This window comes from Mobula hypostoma, chromosome 6 (assembly GCF_963921235.1).
Source record: "Mobula hypostoma chromosome 6, sMobHyp1.1, whole genome shotgun sequence".
NCBI classification, from domain to species: Eukaryota; Metazoa; Chordata; class Chondrichthyes; order Myliobatiformes; family Myliobatidae; genus Mobula; species Mobula hypostoma.
This window is the reverse complement of record NC_086102.1, coordinates 8,251,526-8,273,396: the sequence shown is the minus strand read 5'-3', so window position 1 is coordinate 8,273,396 and position 21,871 is coordinate 8,251,526. Positions and strand designations below refer to the sequence as shown.

Sequence of the window (21,871 nt, the reverse complement as noted above, 5' to 3'; positions counted from 1 at the left end):
ACAGTTTTCCTTTGTTTTTTTTCCCTTATCATTTATACGTGTTTAATAAATGTTTGGTTGTTTTTATATAACCTGTCTCGATTAATATTCATTGTTGCCGGTTACGTAATAGGTATATTTAAAGTGAAGGTTGATAGGTTCTTGATTACTAAGGGCATCAAACTTTACAGGGAGGCTGGAGAATGAAGTTGAGAGGGATAATAAACTAGCCATAATCAATGGGGGAGCAGACTTGATGGGCCAAATGGTGTAATTCTGCTCCTATATCGTATGGTCTTATGAGGTCTTCTTGGAGATTTTGCTCCAGACTCCAACAACTGTCTGATGAAATTTAGTTGGGTTTCTATTTCTAAATGCTCACTGTGTTGTTCTTGTAAATTTTAGCAAAGAACACATAAAGAACCATTATCCAGGCAACATTTATTGAACAGCAAAGACAACTTCCTCTCATGTTTTATTTAGTTGTTAGATTGATGGAAACAATAAACATTTCTATTTTGAGCCTTACTTCAAATCAAATCTTCCATGTAATCTGGATTAAATCCAAACTCTGTACACTAACCACACTCAAAGCATCCGTTCCCCCACTCTGTACTCTATGGAGAAATTCTTCACACCTCTTTGTGTTTCCTATGATCACTCAGTTTTATGGAATGCAGTGCTAGAGGCCATTTATCCCCTTGGTCTCTGCTAGCTCTTTTGAAGAAGAGGTCTAGTGCTTATCCCATGTCATATGGTCTTGTAGAGGGGATATTCGAAGTATGTTTTACTCTGGGAGTGGTGGATGTATATGTCCTCTTCTCTGTGGAAGGGAAGGAATTGTTTCATGTTAAAGCCCTACATCAGGACTGGCGTGATGAGAGATGACCGCTATAAAGAGGAGAAGAGTATGGGTGATACAGGAGCCTGAAGTGATTGGTGAACTGAGGAGGAATGAAACATGATGTTCAAGTTGCAGCAAGTAGGGGAGGAGAGCAGGGAGAATGGTTGGAAGGTGGAAACAACGAGATAGATAAAGGTAGACAAGGAGAAAAAGATAAGTAGATAGAGGTAGGGAGAGTCAAAAAATGGCACATAACGTGGAGCTGCTCTTTTATATGACATAGATAAGAAAAATTCGATTTGAAGTCATGGATAAGACCAGGAGACCATACAACATAGGAGCACAATTAAGCAATTTGCCCCAACAAGTCTACTCTGCTATTCCATCATGGCTGATTTATTTTACCTCTCAGCCCAGTTCCCCTACCTTCTCCTAAAGCCTTTGACTCTTACTAATTGAGAACCTATCAATCCCCACTTTAAATTTACTTAGTGACGTGGTCTTTAGAGCTGTATGTGGCGACAAATTCCAAGATTCACTTCCCTTTGACTAAAGAAATTCCTAATCATCTCTGTTCTAAGTGGTTCTAAATCATCCTTCTATTCTGAGGCTGTGCCTTCTGGTCCTAGACTCCCCAACTATTGGAAATGACCTCTCCATAAAACTCTATCAAGGAGAGTCAACCTATGAGCTATCCCCAGTCAAATAATGCAGTACCAGGAGAACCTTCCAGAATCATACCAATGTAACCACTACGTGCCACGTTAAACAACAGCATATACATACCATGACCACTAGGAAGCATACTATGCAGTTACTTGTACATAAGAAATTATATAAAATACAATCAGACAATTAATTTTTAAACTGCAAATAAAATACCAATTAAACAGTTGGATCCAAGAGAGAAGGAGGCAAAAGAGAAGGAGGAAAAGGGGAGCAACCAGTTTGTGGGAGATATGCAGGAATGCAAAGGGCTGTGCTGGAATCCAATGGGACTAGCTTGGACAGAATATCTTGGTAGGCTTGCATCAGATGGGCCAAAGACCCTGTTTCTGCACTACATAACTATGAAACTATGATTTTCAGGTGGATGAGGTGATATGAGAACCACTAGAGATTCTGCAGATGCTAGAAATCCAGAGTAACATGCACAAAATACTGGAGGAATTCAGCAGGACAGGCAGCATTCATCAAGGGGAATAAACAGGTGATGTTTCAGGGCCAAAAACCTTCATCAGGACTGGAAAGGAAGGAGAAAAAGGTAGAATTAGAAAGTGGGGGAAAGGGAAAGAGATTCTGCAGATGCTGGAAATCCAGAGTAACACACACAAAATGCTGGAGGATCTCAGCAGGTCAAGCAGCATCTATGGAGGGGAATAATCAACACTTCAGGCTGAGATCCTTCACCAGGACTGGAACTGAAGGGGGAAGAAGCCAAAATAAGACAGTGCAGGATAGAGAAAGATGCAGAAGAGGGCAGAGGAAGCTGCAATAAACACAACATTCTGCAGATGCTAGAAATATTGGAGGAACTCAGCACGTCTGGCAGCATCTATAGTGTCTGCCCTATATGAATATACGAATAAGGGATTCAGTCTGCCAGCTGGAAGTGATTATAGCACAGTAACACAAACAACAGGAATTCTGCAGATGCTGGAAATTCAAGCAACATATATCAAAGTTGCTGGTGAACACAGCAGGCCAAGCAGCATCTATAGGAAGAGGTGCAGTCGACGTTTCAGGCCGAGAACCTTCGTCAGGACTAACTGAAGGAAGAGTGAGTAAGGGATTTGAAAGTTGGAGGGGGAGGGGGAGATCCAAAATGATAGGAGAAGACAGGAGGGGGAGGGATAGAGCCGAGAGCTGGACAGGTGATATGCAAAAGGGGATATGAGAGGATCATGGGACAGGAGGTCCGGGAAGAAAGACAAGGGGGGGGGGTTGACCCAGAGGATGGGCAAGAGGTATATTCAGAGGGACAGAGGGAGAAAAAGGAGAGTGAGAGAAAGAATGTGTGCATAAAAATGAGTAACAGATGGGGTACGAGGGGGAGGTGGGGCCTTAGCGGAAGTTAGAGAAGTCGATGTTCATGCCATCAGGTTGGAGGCTACCCAGACGGAATATAAGGTGTTGTTCCTCCAACCTGAGTGTGGCTTCATCTCCACAGTAGAGGAGGCCATGGACAGACATGTCAGAATGGGAATGGGATGTGGAATTAAAATGTGTGGCCACTGGGAGATCCTGCTTTCTCTGGCGGACAGAGCGTAGATGTTCAGCAAAGCGGTCTCCCAGTCTGCATCAGGTCTCACCAATATATAAAAGGCCACATCGGGAGCACCGGACGCAGTACATCACCCCAGTCGACTCACAGGTGAAGTGATGCCTCACCTGGAAGGACTGTTTGGGGCCCTGAATGGTGGTAAGGGAGGAAGTGTCCATCCCTCCCCACTGATCTCCCTCCTGGCACTTATCCGTGTAAGCGGAACAAGTGCCACACATGCCCTTACACTTCCTCCCTTACCACCATTCAGGGCCCCAAACAGTCCTTCCAGGTGAGGCATCACTTCACCTGTGAGTCGACTGGGGTGATATACTGCGTCCGGTGCTCCCGATGTGGCCTTTTATATATTGGTGAGACCCGACGCAGACTGGGAGACCGCTTTGCTGAACATCTACGCTCTGTCCGCCAGAGAAAGCAGGATCTCCCAGTGGCCACACATTTTAATTCCACATCCCATTCCCATTCTGACATGTCTGTCCACGGCCTCCTCTACTGTGGAGATGAAGCCACACTCAGGTTGGAGGAACAATACCTTATATTCCGTCTGGGTAGCCTCCAACCTGATGGCATGAACATCGACTTCTCTAACTTCCGCTAAGGCCCCACCTCCCCCTTGTACCCCATCTGTTACTCATTTTTATGCACACATTCTTTCTCTCACTCTCCTTTTTCTCCCTCTGTCCCTCTAAATATACCTCTTGCCCATCCTCTGGGTCAACCCCCCCCCCCTTGTCTTTCTTCCCGGACCTCCTGTCCCATGATCCTCTCGTATCCCCTTTTGCCTATCACCTGTCCAGCTCTCGGCTCTATCCCTCCCCCTCCTGTCTTCTCCTATCATTTTGGATCTCCCCCTCCCCCTCCAACTTTCAAATCCCTTACTCACTCTTCCTTCAGTTAGTCCTGACGAAGGGTCTCGGCCTGAAACGTCGACTGCGCCTCTTCCTATAGATGCTGCTTGGCCTGCTGCGTTCACCAGCAACTTTGATGTATGTTGATAGCACAGTAACAGCCCATTTGGCCCATCATATATATGCTCTTCTTTCAAATCCTCACATACATTTTCCAGCCTTGGCCATCCCTATTACCAGCTCTCTCCAATAAATACAAGAGATTCTGTAGATGTTGGAAATCCAGTGCAAAACATGGAAGGAAATGAACAGGTAGAAAAATGAACAGTGCCATGTAAAGGAATGAAAGGTCTTCATTCCCTTCATCAGATCCAGATGAAGAGTGTCAGCTCGAAACGTCAACTGTTTATTTCCCACCGTAGATGATGCCTGACCTGCTGAGTTCCTCCAGCATTTGGTGTGTGTTACTAGAGAGTCCATTTTGCATTGACAATGACTATCCATCTTCCAGAGAGAAAGAAACAAGAGTCATCACACTTATGGTTCAGGAGGCACGTAGTTTACCTTTGAACCTCCATCAGATATGCAAGGAACTGAACTTGCTTAACTTCCCACCAAATCTGTGGTTGTTTTGTGTCATGTATCCTTGACTAACAAAAGGAATAAATAATACTTAGATATCCACCTCAGTTTGCAGGGAGTCCCAGATACCTGAAACCGCTTTGAGGGAGGAATTAAGGAAAGGAGTTTTGAGGAAACTTTTGAAAATGAGTACTTCATACCAAGTAGGGAGAGCAAGTGTGGCAAACAGTGCTAGATTTTCTACATGGAGGGCATTACAGTAGACATGCACACTGGCAACAGCTGTTGCAAGACAAGAAGATACAAATTTGATTGAAAAAACATTGCAGTGTAAACCAGTTACCTGAGAAATAAGGACAGTGCAGGGTGAGTTTGAATGAAAGTTGCTCAAATTATGTGCAGGCATCAGGTGGGTGGAAACAGCCAAGTTGTGCATCAAAGTGATTTGTTTTGCACTCTCCAGCTGGTTATTGAGATTAATAAAAAGACTTCAAATCTGCAGGAGATTGTTTTTAAAAAAATGCTCTGGGCAAGCATATCACTGTTGCACTTAATACAGAAGGCAAGTAAATGCTGTCTTCATTCTGTGCCAAGCCTTCATCGCTAGAGGGATTGAATTCAAGAGCAGGGAGGTCATGCTGCAACTATACAGGGTACCGGTGAGACCGCACCTGGAGTACTGTGTGCAGTTCTGGTCTCCATACTTGAGGAAGGATATACTGACTTTGGAGGCAGTGCAGAGGAGGTTCACCAGGTTGAATCCAGGGATAAAGGGGTTAATCTATGAGGAGAGATTGAGTTGCCTGGGACTATATTCTCTGGAATTCAGAAGAATGAGAGGGGATCTTATAGACACATACAACATTTTGAAAGGGATAGATAAGGTAGAAGTAGGAAAGTTGTTTCCATTGGTAGGTGAGACTAGAACCAGGGGACATTGCCTCAAGATTCAGGGGAGAAGATTTAGGACGGAGATGAGGAGAAACTGTTTTTCCCAGAGAATGGTGAATCTGTGGAATTCTCTGCCCAGGGTAGCAGTTGAGGCTTCCTCACTAAATATATTTAAGATACAGTTAGAGAGATTTTTACATAGTAAGGGAATTAAGGGTTATGAGGAAAAGGCAGGTAGATGGAGCTGAGTTTACGGACAGATCAGCCATGATCTTATTGAATGGCGGGGCAGGTTCGATGGGCCAGATGGCCGACTCCTGCTCCTATTTCTTATGTTCTTATGTTCTTCTATTACCAGCTCTGTAATTATTGGCTGCTGGTGTAATTTGCACAGGGGTTGTGAAAAGGATTATTTATTACCTTGATTGATTCTTTCCTATCTCCAAGAATGTTCAAAGTCTTTTTATCTGTAATAACTTAGAATTCCCCAGGACTGATATGAGACAGATAATGTGGTTATTTTAAGTCCATGATAAGACTTTTACTCCCGAGAATGTAGGAGAATAGGGGGAAATTTGATAGAAGTGTACAAAGTTATGAGTTGTATAGATGTGGTAAGTGCAAGCAGGTTTTTTCCACCTGACATAGGGTGAGACTAGAAGTAAAGGTGAAGGTTTAAGGGTGAAAAGTGAACTGTTTAAGAGGAACATGAGGGGGAGCTTCTTCACTTAGAGGGTCGTCAGAGTGTGGAGTGAGCTACCAGTAGAAGTGGTGGGTGTGGGTTTGAGTTCAACATTTAAGAGAAAGTTAGATAGGTATATGGATGGGAGGGGATATGGAGGGTAGGTGTAGGTCAATGGGACTAGGAAGATTAATAATTCAGCATGTAATAGATGGGCCAATGGGCCTGTTTCTGTGCTATAGTGTTTTATGACTTCTGTGATTGCTATGTGATTCCAAGAAGACACTGAGTTAGTAATGAAATCTGAATCAGCTGTCAGGGGTCATTTTAACAACACACATAGCACCCCTCTCTTATACAAGTATCACAAAAGGTGAAGTAAATATCCCAAAGAATGAACTCCAGCACCTGGTAGATAATGAGGTTGCTCCTGACAAAGTGAGGACTAGATAAAGGTTCATAAACATAAATCAGGTCCTTTGGCTGGTTGGATTAGAGTGCAGAATTGATATTTTTAAGGCCATATACATATAGGACCAGAACTGGGCTATTCAGCTCCACCATTTCATCATGGCTGACCAACTTCCCTCTCAGTCCCAGTCTCCTGCTTCACCCCGTATCCCTTCCTACCCTGACTAATTAAGAATCTATCAACCTCAGCCTTAAATATACCCAATGACTTGGCCTCCACAGCTACCCATGGCAACGAATTCCATGCGGCGCTCTGAATAAAGAAATCCCTCCTCATTTCCATTCTGAATTGATGTTCTTCTATCCTGAGACTGTGTCTCTGGTCTTAAACTCAACCATCATTGGAAATATCCTCTCCACTTCCATTCTATTGAGGCCTTTCAACATTTGATAAGTTTCAATGAGATTCCACCATATTCTACTGAATTCCAGTGAGTACAGGCCCAGGGCCATCAAACGCTCCTCATATAATAAGACTTTCAATCCCCGAATCAATTTTGCGAAACTCATTTGAATCCTCTCCAATGTCAGCACATCCCTTCTTATATAAGTGGCCCAAAACTGCTCACAATACTCCAAATGAGGCCTCACCAGTGCTTTATAAAGCCTCAACATTACATCCTTGCTTTTATGTTCTAGTCATAGAAACATAGAAAACCTACAGCACAATACAGGCCCTTTGGCCCACAATGCCATGCCAAATATGTATGTACCTTAGAAATTACCCATGATTACCCGTAGCCCTCTATTCTTCTAAGCTCCATGTACCTATCCAGGAGGCTCTTAAAAGTCCCAATGGTATCCACCTCCACCACCATCGTCAGCAGCCCATTCCACACACTAATCCCTTTCGGTGTAAAAAACTTACCCCTGACATCTCCTCTGTACCTACTTCCAAGCACCTTAAAACTGTGCCCTCTCATGCTAGCCATAGTCCTCGAAATAAATGCTAACATTGCATTTGCTTTCCTCACCACTGACTCAACCTGTAAATGAACATTTAGGGAATCCTGCACAAGAACTTCCAAGTCCCTTTGAATCTCAGATTTTTGAATTTCCTCACCATTTACAGTACCTACTTCTAAGCACCTTAAAGCCATGCCCCCTTATGTTAGCCATTTCAGCCCTGGGAAAAAGCCTCTGACTATCCACATGATCAATGCCTCTCATCATCTTATACACCTCTCATCCTCTGTCACTCCAAGGAGAAAAGGCCAAGTTCACTCAACCTATTCTCAGAAGGCATGCTCCCCAATCCAGACTATATCCTTGTAAATCTCCTCTGCACTCTATAGTATCCTCATCCTTCCTGTAGCGAGGTGACCAGAACTGAACACAGTACTCCAAGTAGGGTCTAACTAAGGTCTTATATAGCTGTAACATTACCTCACGGCTCTTGAACTCAATTCCACAGTTGATGAATGCCAACACACCGTAAGCCTTCTTAACAACACTGTCAACCTGCACAGCAGCTTTGGGTATTCTATGGACATGGACCCCAAAATCTCGCTGATCTTCCACACTGTCAAGAGCTTACCTTTAATGCTATATTCTGTCTTTAAAACTGAAATGAACTACTTCGCACTTATCTGGGTTGAATTCCATCTGCCACTTCTCAGTCCAGTTCTGCATCCTATCGATGTCCTACTGTAACCTCTGATCTTTATTTCCAGTCCTGATGAAGGGTCTCGGCCTGAAATGTTGACTGTTTATTCATTTCCATAGATGCTGCCTGACCTGCTGAGTTCCTCCAGCTTTTGTGTATTTTGCCTTCGATTTCCAACATCTGCAGATTTTCTTGTTTTTGTGAATGAGCAACTCTTTGAACCTTAAAGTGGGTGAGCTCCAGCAGCGGAATCCCACAAACATACTGTAGGTAGCCGCTTTATTATGTAAAGGAGGTATCTATAAAGTGTTTTTACTGTAGAGATAGATTTATACAGATCAAGTGATAAAGGGCAGAATACTGTCCATTAGAGAAGCATTTGAAAGAGATGGAAAACAAGGAGAGAGCTAGAGAATTCATTGTTCATTCCTGAAAGTTGCAAAGGGCCAAAAGGAAGGTAAAATGTTGTTCTTTTGGTCTGCATTGAGCAGTGAAGCAGGCTGTGGTCAGAGAGGTCACAAAGAAAGTGGGATAGAGAGCTAAAATAGTTAAGAAGTTTAAAGTTCAAAGTTCAAATGTATTATCGAAGTATGTATACCATATAAGACCTTGAGATTCATCTTCAAGGCATATGATGTGTTGGCCTTCATTGGTCAGGGAATTGAATTCAAGAGCCATGAGGTAATGTTATAGCTCTATAAAACTATGGTTAGATCACATTTGAAGTATTGTAAACACAAGAGATTCTGCAGATACTGGAAACCCAGAGTAACACACACCAAATGCGGAAGAAAATCAGCAGGTCAGGCAACATCGATGGAAAGGAATAGAGAGTCAGCAAGGCCTGATGGAGGGTCTTGGCCCTAAATGTCTGTTCTTTGTTCTTCACCATAGATGCTGCCTGAGCCACTGAGTCCTTCAAAGTATTGGAGTATTTTGGAGGGGAGGGGAGGAGAAGATGGCGACGCGACGCAGCGCATGTGGCCGCTCCAAAATGATATCATATTTGTTAAGACGGGGCCATGCACAATGCTGATTTGATGGAGACAGATGTGAGAAGCACGGAGGAACATCTGGAGAAACTTCTGAAATGCCTGCTTCGCAGCTGCTGCTACTGTGCGATCGAGAATCTCCGGAGGGGAAGGCCCAAAATCCTCAGCTTTGCCTATTGCCTGTTGCCGGGGCTGGGGTTGAAGCGCTCGGCAGAGATGGTGCTCAGTGCTCAGTGTCGGGGGGCTGGTTGGAGGCTCGAAGTTTTCGGACGGACTCAAGAGTCGGCTGTGGTCGGGTGCTTCCAGGGTGCTGCATCAGCAAGTTTGCAGTGCTGGAGGTTCATGGCAGGGAGAGTTTCTCCCTTCCACCATCTGCATGAGGTGATGGGACTTTTGAGAGACTTTGAGACCTTTTTTTACTGTGCCCATGGTCTGTTCTTTATCAAATTACGGTATTGCTTTGCACTGTTGTAACTATATGTTATAATTATGTGGTTTTGTCAGTTTTAGTCTTGGTCTGTCTTGTGTTTCTGTGATATCATTCTGGAGGAACATTGTATCATTTCTTAATGCATGCATTACTAAATGACAATAAAAGAGGACTGCATGTCCTCATAATCTAATCTAATCTAATCGAATTTAATTGTGCTCAGTTCTGGTCACCTCATTATAGAAAGGATGTGGAAGCTTTAGAGAGAGTGCAGAGGAGATTTACCAGGATGCTGCCTGGATTGGAGAACATGTCTTATGAGGATAGGTTGAATGGGCTGAGGCCCAAGTTGTTAAGTATAAGGACGAGTTCAGACAATGGAATGAGTGTATAGATGGAGGGAACCTATTCAAGGAATAACTGGAGGGCTCTCATATCTTTCTGATGTGGGTTGCAGGAACTGAAGTGAATTGATCAGCCTAATTCTGCTCCTATATCTTATGGCCTTATAATTATTGAATTGCGTAGTTATTAAACGGGTAATTTCCATGCATCCTCATAGGATCTAATTGATAAAAGCTGATCAATATAGTTGTAACACATACCAAATGCTGGAGGAACTCAGCATCTATGGAGAGAAATAAAAAGTCAACATTTCGGACTGAGTCCATTCATCAGGATTGACTGATGCTTTCTATGGTGCATCAATAAAAAATCAAATCAAATCAAATAAAGTTTGATTATCATTCAAATCATACATAGGTACAGCTGAATGAGACTGCGTTCCTCTGGGGCCAAAAATTGGTAGGTGTCGACGAGGACATACTAAATTTCTTTAGCTGCCTGAGGAAGTAGAGGCTTTGGTGAACTTTCTTGTCCATGATGTCAACATGTTAGACTATTGATGAAGTTCACACCAAGGAACCTGAAGACCTCAACTCTCTCAACCTCAACACCACTGATGTAGACAGCAGCATGTTTACTATCTCCCTCCTCTGAAGTCAATGACCAACTCCTTTGTACTGTTGATAATGAGGGAAATGCTGTCATGTCATCATGTCACCTCATTCCTGTATAATGACTCATCATTGTTGTAGATGTGGCCCACTACAGTGGTGTCATCTGCAGATGTATAGACAGAGTTATACACCTAGTGGCTCCGTTGTTAGGTACACATGTATACCTGCTAGTTAATGCAGTTTTATAATCAGCCAGTCATGTGGCAGAACCCAATGCTTATAAGGCATGGTCAAGAAGTTCAGTTGTTGTTCAGACCGAACATCAGAAGAAATTTGACTTTTGACCATGGATGATTGTTGGTGCCAGACAGGGTGGTTTGAGTATATCAGAAACTGCTGATCTCCTGGGAATTTCACACACAACAACCTCTAGAGTTTACAGAAAAAGAAACATCCAGTGAGCAGCAGTCCTATGTGTCAAAAAGCCATGTTAATTAGAGAGGTCAGAGGAAAATGGCCAGACTGGTTCAAAGTGACAGGAAGGTGACTCAAATAACCAGGCATTACAATTGCGATGTGCAGAAGAGCATCTCTGAACACACAACACATCAAACCTTGAAGTGGATAGGCTACAGCAGTACAAAATCACAAGCATACAGTTAGTGGCCACTTTACTAGGTACAGGAGGTATCTAATAAAGTTGCCACTGAGTGCTAATCTTTCTATCTGTCAGTAAGGTGGGTAGATGATGATCCCAGTCTGCTGATCTTTGTCTGCTTAAACGTCAACTACCACTATCAATGTGTAAGGGTCTTTGCCCCACTGACCCCCTGTTGCCTAGGGTGAATAGCTGTCAACCCCGCCAAACAGTGCAATTCCTATGGTGTGGATAAGGTGTGAGTCGCCCAATGATCAGCCACGACACAAATATGAAACAATATTCAAAGTGCGAGTAAAGAATTATACTTTATAGCAAATTTGTGGTGATGGGTTAGTAGAAACAACTACCAGAAAGGGCACCACATAAGTAACTTATCAGTCTTGTGCACATAATATTTTAATACGTTGGAGTTCACGCCTCCGATTCCATCCACAACGTCCTTCCAAGACTCCGACCACCCTCCGAACCCCCGAGGTCCAGTTTCCGCCACCCGGGAACCGCCGTCCATTCCTCACACATCCGTCCTCTCTGCTCGCCTCTCGAAAAAGCCCATGCTCCTCAACTCAGCACACATATACAAGATAACAGAACATGACTTCCATTGGCTAACAAATGAATACAATTTCCATTATCTCCCTGTATAACCCAAACAATGCAGTTACAGAGAACTCCTTGCTCAGCAGTTAACATTACGAGAAGCTGTTTTAATATGACACTTCAGAGAAGTGATTCAACAGTTAACAGTCCATCTAGTATACTGACAGCCCTACAAACATTTAACTTTGTTTGGTCTAGTTTAGTTTAGCTTATTATTATTGTCGCATGTACCAAGATAAAGTGAAAAGCTTGTCTTGTGTACTGTTCATACAGATCAAGTCATCGGGGCAGATTGTGCCTCGCAGGCACGATTGAATTCTTTGAGGAAGTGACAAACTCAATTAATGAAGGAAGAGCAGTGGTTGTTACGTATATGGACTTTAGTAAGGTGTTTGATGAAGTTCCCCACGATAGCCTCGTTCAGAGAGTCAGGAGGGTTGGGATCCAGTGACACCTGGCTGTGTGGATTCAGGATTACTTTATCCAGAGAAGGCAGTAGTAAATGGAATGTATTCTGGCTGGAGGTCAGTGATCAGCCGTGTTACACAGGGATCTGTTCTGGGACCCCTGCTCTTTGTGACTTTTCTAAATATCTGGATAAGGAAGTGAAAGTTGTATTAAAAAGCTTGTGGATGACATGGATGTTGATGGTGTTGTGGATATTGCAGAAGATTGTTGTAGGTTACAAAAGAACACTGATAGGATGCAGAGCTTGGTTGAGAAATGGTAGAAGTTCAATCAAGAAAAGTGTGAAGTGATAGTTTGGAAGGTTGAAATTGAAGGTGGGGTACAAGGTAAATGGAAAGTTTCTTAGCATTGTGGAGGAACAGAGAGATTGAGGGGTGCACATCCCATAGATTCCATAAAGTTATCCTGCTAAGGATTATGAAGTTTTGGTCTTCATTAATTGGAGGATTCAATTCAAGAGGCACAAGTAATGTTAAAGCTCTGTAAAACGGTGGTTAGACAACACTTGGAGTATTGTGTTCTGTTCTGGTCACCTCATTACGGAAAGGATGTGAAAGCTTTAGAGAGGATACAGAGGAGATTTATCAGGATGCTGCCTGGATTAGAGAGCGTGTCTTATAAGGACAGATTGAGCAAACTAGGGCTATTTTCTTTGGAGTGAAGGAGGATGAGAGGTGATTTGATAGAAACGTACAAGATGATGTGAGGCTAGACAGAGTGGGCAGCCAGAGACTGTTTCCCAGAGTGGAAATGACAAATACAGAGGAGCTTAGTTTTAAGATATCACACACAAAATACTGGAGGAATTGGAGGAAGATGATTGGAAGAATGTATAGGGAAATGTCAGAGGTACGTTTTTAACACAAGGAGTGGTGGGTGCATGGAAAGCCTTCCAGGGGTGGTTGTAGGGTATAGATACATTAGGGGCATTTAAAGTAACACACACAAAATATTGGAGGAAGTCAGCAGGTCAGGCAGCATCCATGGGAAAGAGTAAACAATTGAAGTTTCAGGCTAAGAGACTTCTTCAGGACTGAGAAGGAAGGGGGAAGATGCCAGAATAAAAAGGTGGGGGAAGGGGAAAGGGGCTAGCTGGAAAGTGATAGCTGAATCCAGGTGTGTGGAAAAAGTCAAGGGCTGGAGAAGGAAGAATCTGTTAAAAGAGGAGAGTGGAGTGTAGGAGAAAGGGAAGGAGGAGGGGACCCAATGGAAGTAATAGGCAGGTGGAAAGAAGTGAACAGTCAGAGTGAGGAATAGAGGAAGGGGAGTGGTGATATTCGTTCACCAGAAGCAGAAATCGATATTCATGCAATCAGGTTGGAGTTAAAACACTCTTAGATAGGCACATGGATAATAGAAAAATGGAGAGCTATGTGGGAGGGAAGGGTTGGATTGAATTTAATTGACTTTATTACTTACATCCTTCATATACATGAGGAGTAAAAATTGTTACGTTATGTCTCCGTCTAAATGTGTAGTGTGCAATTTATAGTAATTTGTAATAAGTATTATGTACAACAGGACAGTCAATATAACATAGAAAAACAATTGTATCATCGTGAGTTAATCAGTCTGATGTCCTGGTGGAAGAAGCTGTCCCAGGTCCTGTTAGTCCTGGCTTTTATGCTGCAGTACCATTTCTCCGATGGTAGCAGGTAGAACAGTTTGTGGTTGGGGTGAGTCGGGTCCCAATGATCCTTCGGGCCCTTTTTACACACCCGTCTTTTTAAGTGTCTTGAATAGCAGGAAGTTCACATCTACGGTTCACGAACAGATTGATTTTAGAGGAGGTTAAATGATTGTCACAAGATCTGTTCTTGGTTCTGCATTTTATGTTCTACTACATATTGCCTTGAGTTAGGAAAAAGGTAAAATAATACCACTGCAGACAAGTTTGTTTTACGCTGAGAGTGTTATTGGTTTATTCGTTTATTATTGTCACATGCACTGTTTATACAGGTCAAATCTTTACACCGTACATTGGGCTAGAGTAAGGTAAAACAGTAACGATGCTGAACAAGTGCAAATGCTACAGAGAAAGTGCAGTGCATGTAAACAATAAAGTGTGGGATCGTAACCAGGCAATTGTGAGATCAAGAGATAATTTTATCATACTAGATAGAGGTACATTCAAGGGTCTGATAAGAGTGAGATAGGAGCTGTCCTTGAGCGTTTCTGTGCAGTGGGGGAGGGGAGATGAGAGGATGTCTGGGGCAGGTGTGGTCTTTAACTTTGCTGGCTGCTTTCCTGAGGTAGTACTTACCTCCAATCACCTTAAAATTATGCCCCTTAATATTGGCCATTACTACCCTAGGAAAAAAGCCACTGGCTATCCACTTGATCAATGCCCTCACTCATTCCACACCTCCTCATTAGGCAATGATAGCTTTCCTTTAGCTCAGCAAAAGTCTCTGTTTAGGAAAGGTTAAGAGGAATATGGGACAAATGCACGCAAATGGGGCCAGCTTGGTCGACATGGACTAGACGGGCTGAAGAGTTCATTTCCCTGTTGCATGACTCCTTGATTCATACATACCAATTAATATTAATATTATTATATCAGAATGAGGGGTGACTTCATTGAAACCTATGGAATGAAGAAAGGTCTAGATCGGGTGAACGTGGAGATGATGTTTCCTATGATGGGAGAGTCTAGGACCAGAGGACACAGCCTCGGGATAGAGGGGCTTTCTTTTAGAACTGAGATGAGGAGGAATTCCTTTAGCCAGAGAGTGGTGAAGCTGTGGAATTCGTTGCCACGGGCAACTGCGGAATTCGTTGCCACGGGTAGCTGTGGAGGCCAAGTCTTTAAGTATATTTAAGGCAGAGGCTGATAGATTCTTGATTGGTCAGGGCATGAAGGGATACGGAGAGAAGGCCAAGAGGAAAAGTGGATCAACCATGATGAAATGGCGGAGCAGACTCGAGGAGCCAAATGGCCCAATTCTGCTCCTAGATCTTACGATCTTATTATTAATGACTAAACGTAGAAAAGTTATTCCTCTCCGTAGATGCTGTCTGACCTGCTGAGTTCCTCTAGCATCTGGGAACTATCTCGTCTTTATAATATTATTCAGCAGCATGTTCTTGACCACGGGAGGGCGTTGGACGGGAACTCGAGCTCACCTTCGATGCTGTATATGAATCCCTCATTCGTTCCCCTGTTCCAGTTGACTGGTAGCAGGTCGCGTAGGACTGTTGTGAGCGAGGTCGATGCGGACTGAGCGCATCATGGCGGGACACAGCAGAGCGGCGGCGTCGCTGCTGCTCGTCTACTTCCTGACAGGTAAACGGGATCGCAGGGAAAGGGAGAAGGGAGACAGGAGGATATTAAGCGCTCTCCCTTCTTCCCATTCGCCTTTTCTTCCCTTATCTTCCTCTTTGTCTCTCCTTCTCTTGATTTCTCCATCATTTTCTTTCTCCCTCTCCTTTCTTTCTCTCCTCTTCTTTCTCCCGCCTCTCCATCTCCCCTCCTTCTTCCCCCTCCCCTCGCCCCCACCTCTCTCCTCTCCCCTCCTCTCTCCCCCTCCCCTCCTCTCTCCCCCTCCCCTCCTCTCTCCCCCTCCCCTCCTCTCTTCCCCTCCCCTCTACTCTCCCTCTCCCCTCCCCTCCTCTCTCCCTCTCCCCTCCTCTCTCCCTCTCCCCTCCCCTCCTCTCTCCCTCTCCCCTCCCCTCCTCTCTCCTCTCCCCCTCCCCTCCTCCCCTCCCCTCCCTTCCTCCCCTCCCCTCCCTTCCTTCCTCCCCTCCCCTCCCTTCCTTCACTTCTTCCTGCCCCCCCTTTTTTTCCCTCTTTTTTTTCCCTTTGCTCCCTGGCCTGCGCTCACCTTTCTTCGCCCTCTCGTTTTGTCCTCTCTTCCTTTCCATTTCTCTTGCGTCCTTCCCACGGGATTTCAATCCGCTCTCTCTCTCTCTCTCTGTCTCCCTATTTTGCCCTCCTCAACCACACCCCTCCACCTTTCTCTTTTTCCTGTCCCTCACCTCCCGGTTCCTCTACCCCTGCCTGCCCTTCCTAATATCGAAAGGACTTTAAGCGTTTTCTATGATCTTCCCATTGTTTCCAATGAGTTAAATCCGTATTTTTATTGTGAAAAGCAACTGAAAACGCTTTGCTGATATTGATAGGTTTTCTCTTGATTGTACCGAGGGAGTTGAGGCGCCCGGATCCACTTGTTGTTCTGATCCGTTGCGAGCCATTTAAACTCCTTTGTGAACAGGACTTTGGCACTTTCAGTTGTTTCTGGTCAGCAGTTCTTACGAATCATTAATATTTGAAGCTAGAAAAACGAATAATGAGGGGTGGTAAAGGTGGAGTAGGGTGTGATTAGTGCGACTATTTTGTAAATAATCTGTATTTTTAAAGTAAGCCAATGTTTTTATACTGTGTGCGTGGGAAATTCCAGCCGGTTCTAAAGGAACCTGTTTGCTGGTTAGTGGAGCACTTTATTCACTGTCGACAGCCGATGGAGAATTTGCTGTCCCTGTTCTTTTTTCTCATTCACCAAAAGCTGATTGCGGAGATAATAGGATTTGCATCAATTGCCTCGTTCATTCTACTGAAACAATTGTGCGGGGGCCGCTCCTCCCATTGTGAAGGCTGGGAATGAGCTCCGATGCAAAACACGTCAATGGGTGAGGGGAAGCAGATGGATAGAGAATCGAGAGATTTTGTTTAATGTTATTTGTTTAATGTCACAAAGTGTAGAGGAGAACGAAATACTTGTTACTCCGGATCCCATGCAGCACATAAAACTCAATAAGATAAAGAGCACAATAATAAAAAAAACAATAAATATAAATAACACACAAAATGCTGGAAGAACTCAGCAGGCCAGACAGCATCTATGGAAAAGAGTACAGTCGATGGATACCCTTCAGCAGGATTGGCACGAAACGATGCCGAAAGGGCAACTGTACTCTTTTTCCATAGATGCTGCCTGGCCCGCTGAGTTCCTCCAGCATTTTGTGTGTGTGTGAGTGTGTGTGTGTGTGTGTGTGTGTGTGTGTGTGAGAGAGAGAGAGAGACAGGATCTCCAGCATCTGCAGAATTCCTTCTGTTTATTGTTTGCGTCATTCTGCTTTCATTGACTGTAAAATAATGGTAAATTCAGACAAAATATGACACAGCATTGCAAGTAACAACATATCCACAAAACCATGAACATGAGAAATTCTGGAGATGCTGGAAATCCAGAGCAACTCACTCAACACGCCGGGGGAACTCGGCAAATCAGGATGCATCTATTGAAATGAATAAACAGTCAATATGTATTTGCATTTTGTTGTTTGATTGTTTGTGGTTTTTGTATTGCTATATTTATGCTCTATTCTTGGTTGGTGCGGCTGTAACGAAACCCAATTTCCTTCGGGATCAATAAAGTATATCTATCTATCTATCTTTCTATTTAATATACCTGAGTGTCTTCATATGGACTGTAGATGCTGATCTGCTGAGTTCCTCCAGCACTTTGTGTGTGTTACTCTGAAGTTGCAGCATCTGCAGGATCTTGTGTTTATGGAATGCTTCCTGGAGCTTTATTTACAATATGTTTTGATTTAGATCCTTTACTACGCTTTGATTGTAGGTAAAACATAGTTCACATCACAGCAAAACATGGTGTTGTGGACCCAGCAAAACACAGCACAAGGAACTCAACTCTCGAAAGCAACATACGGAATGTGGGTTGGGATTGCTTCTTTTCACATTGTATGTCAATGATCTGGATCTGAATGGTTTGTGGCCAAGTTTATGGTCATTACAGTTACAGATTGGCAGGTATGATATTGTGGCCATCACTGAGACATGGCCAAAGGATGCATGTCTCTGGGAGCTGAACGTCCAAGGATACACGGTGTATCAGAAGGATAGGCGGGTAGGCAGAAGGGGAGGCGTGGCTTTATTGGTAAGAAATGATATTAAATCATTAGAAAGAGGTGATATAGGATCGGAAGGTGCAGAATCTTTATGGGTTGAGCTAAGAAATCGCAGGGGTAAAAGGACCCTGATGGCAGTTATTTATAGGCTTCCAAACAGCTGCAGGGATGTGGATTACAAATTACAACAGGAAATAGAAAATGCTTGTCAGAAGGGCAGTGTTATGATAATTGTGGGAGATTTTAACATGCGAGTGGATTGGGAAAATCAGGTCAGCACTGGATCTCAAGAGAGAGAATTTGTAGAATGTCTGTGAGATGGCTTTTTAGAACAGCTTGTTGTTGAGCCCACTAGGGGATCGGCTGTACTGGATTTGGTATTGTGTAATGAACCGGAGGTGATTAGAGAGATTGAGGTGAAGGAACCCTTAGGAGGCAGTGATCATAACATCATTGAGTTCACTGTGAAATTTGAAAAACAGAAGCCGAAATCTGATGTGTCGGTATTTCAGTGGAGTAAAGGAAATTACAGTGGCATGAGAGAGGAACTGGCCAAAGTTGACTGGAAAGAGACACTGGTGGGAAGGACGGCAGAGCAGCAGTGGCTGGAGCTTATGCGAGAAGTAAGGAAGGTGCAAGACAGGTATATTCTAAAAAAGAAGAAATTTTCGAATGGAAAAAGAATGCAACCGTGGTTGACAAGAGAAGTCAAAGCCAAAGTTAAAGCAAAGGAGAGGGCATACAAGGAAGCAAAAATTAGTGGGAAGACAGAGGATTGGGAAGTTTTTAAAACCTTACAAAAGGAAACTAAAAAAGTCATTAAGAGGGAAAAGATTAACTATGAAAGGAAGTTAACAAATAATATCAAAGAGGATACCAAAAGCTTTTTCAAGTATATAAAGAGTAAAAGACAGGTGAGATATAGGACCGATAGAAAATGATGCTGGAGAAATTGTAATGGGAGATAAAGAGATGGCAGAGGAACTGAATGAGTATTTTGCATCAGTCTTCACTGAGGAAGACATCAGCAGTATACTGGATACTCAAGGGTGGCAGGGAAGAGAAGTGTGTGGAGTCACAATTGTGACAGAGAAAGTACTCAGGAAGCTGAATAGTCTAAGGGTAGATAAATCTCCTGGACCAGATGGAATGCACCCTCGTGTTCTGAAGGAAGTAGCTGTGGAGATTGCAGAGGCATTAGCGATGATCTTTCAAAAGTCGATAGATTCTGACATGGTTCCGGAGGACTGGAAGATTGCAAATGTCACTCCGCTATTTAAGAAGGGGGCAAGGAAGCAAAAAAGGAAATTATAGACCTGTTAGCTTGACATCGGTGGTTGGAAAGTTGTTGGAGTCAATTGTCAAGGATGAGGTTACAGAGTGCCCTGAGGCATATGACAAGATAGGCAGAACTCAGCATGGATTCCTTAAAGGAAAATCCTGCCTGACAAACCTACTACAATTTTTTGAGGAAATTACAAGTAGGCTAGACAAGGGAGATGCAGTGGATGTTGTGTATTTGGATTTTCAGAAGGCCTTCGACAAGGTGTCACACGAGGCTACTTAACAAGATAAGAGCCCATGGAATTACAGGAAAGTTACATACGTGGATAGAGCATTGGCTGATTGGCAGGAAACAGAGAGTGGGAATAAAGGGATCCTATTCTGGTTGGCTGCCAGTTACCAGTGGTGTTCCACAGGGGTCAGTGTTGGGACTGCTTCTTTTTATATTGTACACCAACGATTTGGATTATGGAATTGATGGCTTTGTGGCTAAGCTTGCTGATGATACAAAGATAGGTGGAGGGGCTGGTAGTGCTGAGGAAATGGAGAGTCTGCAGAGAGACTTGGATAGATTGGAAGAATGAGCAAAGAAGTGGCAAATGAAGTACAATGTTGGAGAGTGTATGGTTATGCACTTTGGCAGAAGTAATAAACGGGCAGACTATTATTTAAATGGGGAAAGAATTTAAAGTTCTGAGATGCAACGGGACTTGGGAGTCCTCGTAAAGGATACCCTTAAGATTAACCTCCAGGTTGAGTCGGTAGTGAAGAAGGCGAATGCAATGTTGGCATTCATTTCTAGAGGAATAGAGTATAGGAGCAGGGATGTGATATTGAGGCTCTATAAGGCACTGGTGAGACCTTACTTGGAGTACTGTGGGCAGTTTTGGTCTCCTTTGGTCAGAAAGGATGTGCTGACGTTGGAGAGGGTACAAAGAAGATTCACGAGAATGATTCCGGGAATGAGAGGGTTAACATATGAGGAACGTTTGTCCGCTCTTGGACTGTATTCCTTGGAGTTTAGAAGAATGAGGGGAGACCTTATAGAAACATTTTGAATGTTGAAAGGCATGGACAGAGTGGATGTGCAAAGTTGTTTCCCATGATGGGGGAGTCTAGTACGAGAGGGCACGACTTAACGATTGAAGGCCGCCCATTTAGAACAGAAATGCGAAGACATTTTTTTAGTCAGAGGGTGGTGAATCTATGGAATTTGTTGCCATGGGCAGCAGTGGAGGCCAAGTCAATGAGTGTATTTAAGGCAGAGATTGATAGGTATCTGCGTAGCCAGGGCATCAAAGGTTATGGTGAGAAGGCAGGGGAGTGGGACAATGGGAGAATGGATCAGCTCATGATAGAATGGTGGAGCAGACTCAATGGGCCGAATGGCCAACTTCTGCTCCTTTGTCTTATGGTCTTATGGTCTTAATACAAAGATAGTTGATATGTTGAAACCTACTGAATGTTGAAAGGCCTAGATAGAGAGGACATGGAGAAGATGCTTCCAATAGCAGGGGAATGAATCTAGAACCAGAAGGCACAGCCTTAGAATAAAAGGATGCCACTTTTGAACAGAGATGAGGAATTTCTTTCAGCAGAGGGTGGTGAATTTGTGGAATTCATTGTCATAGATGGCTGTGGAGGCCAAGTCATTGGAGATATTTAAAGTGGTTGTTGATAGGTTCTTGATTAGCGAGGACATAGAAAACCTACAGCACAATACAGGCCTTTCGGCCCTCAATGCTGTGCCAAACATGTACTTATTTTAAAAATTACCTCGGGTTACCCATAGCCCTCTATTTTTCTAAGCTCTGTGTACCTATCCAGGAGCCTCTTAAAAGACCCTATCATTTCCGCCTCCACCACCACCGTCCTCTGTACCTACTTCCAAGCACCTTAAAACTGTGTCCTCTCATGTTAACCATTTCAGCTCTGGGAAAGATCATGATCACCCAAGTCATGCGACACGGCACGTAATGAACAAATGAATGGTACACTGCCAGCTCAGTGTAACACCGCATGTATACACATATTTTATCTTGTACTGTTAAATCCAGTGGTACACTGTGCATAACATAATAGATATTCAATGACTCCCAGTACAATATTATAATGTTATATTGTATAGAATTATATTAAACTTTACCATTATAATATGAATAGTATTAAAACTATTAATATAATATAATAGTATTATTTATTTATTGAGGTACAGTGTGGAATACACTTTGAGATACACCACCCCTAGTTTAACCCTAGCCTAATCACAGGTCAATTTACAATGACCATTTAACCAGTGTTTGGACTGTGGGAGGAAACCTGAGTACCCAGGCGAAACTCACACAGTCACAGGGAGAACATGCAAACTCCTTATAGGCACCAGAGTTATTATATAACAAAACCTGTGTTATACTGGCTATAA

General features: G+C 43.4%; 1 protein-coding gene across 2 annotated transcripts in view; it reads left to right on the top strand.

Moving 5' to 3' along the window:
* Positions 1 to 15,357: 15,357 nt before the first annotated feature.
* cxadr (CXADR Ig-like cell adhesion molecule) overlaps positions 15,358 to 21,871 on the top strand; it is a 138,534-nt gene continuing 132,020 nt past the window's right edge. Inside the window, exon 1 of one of the 2 annotated variants that reach the window (XM_063050255.1) lies at positions 15,358 to 15,580. In XM_063050255.1, the coding sequence (XP_062906325.1) occupies positions 15,508 to 15,580 (73 nt within the window). In that variant the 5' untranslated portion in view covers positions 15,358 to 15,507. The remainder of the gene's footprint in view (positions 15,581 to 21,871) is intronic. The other variant, XM_063050254.1, reaches the window with a different exon arrangement.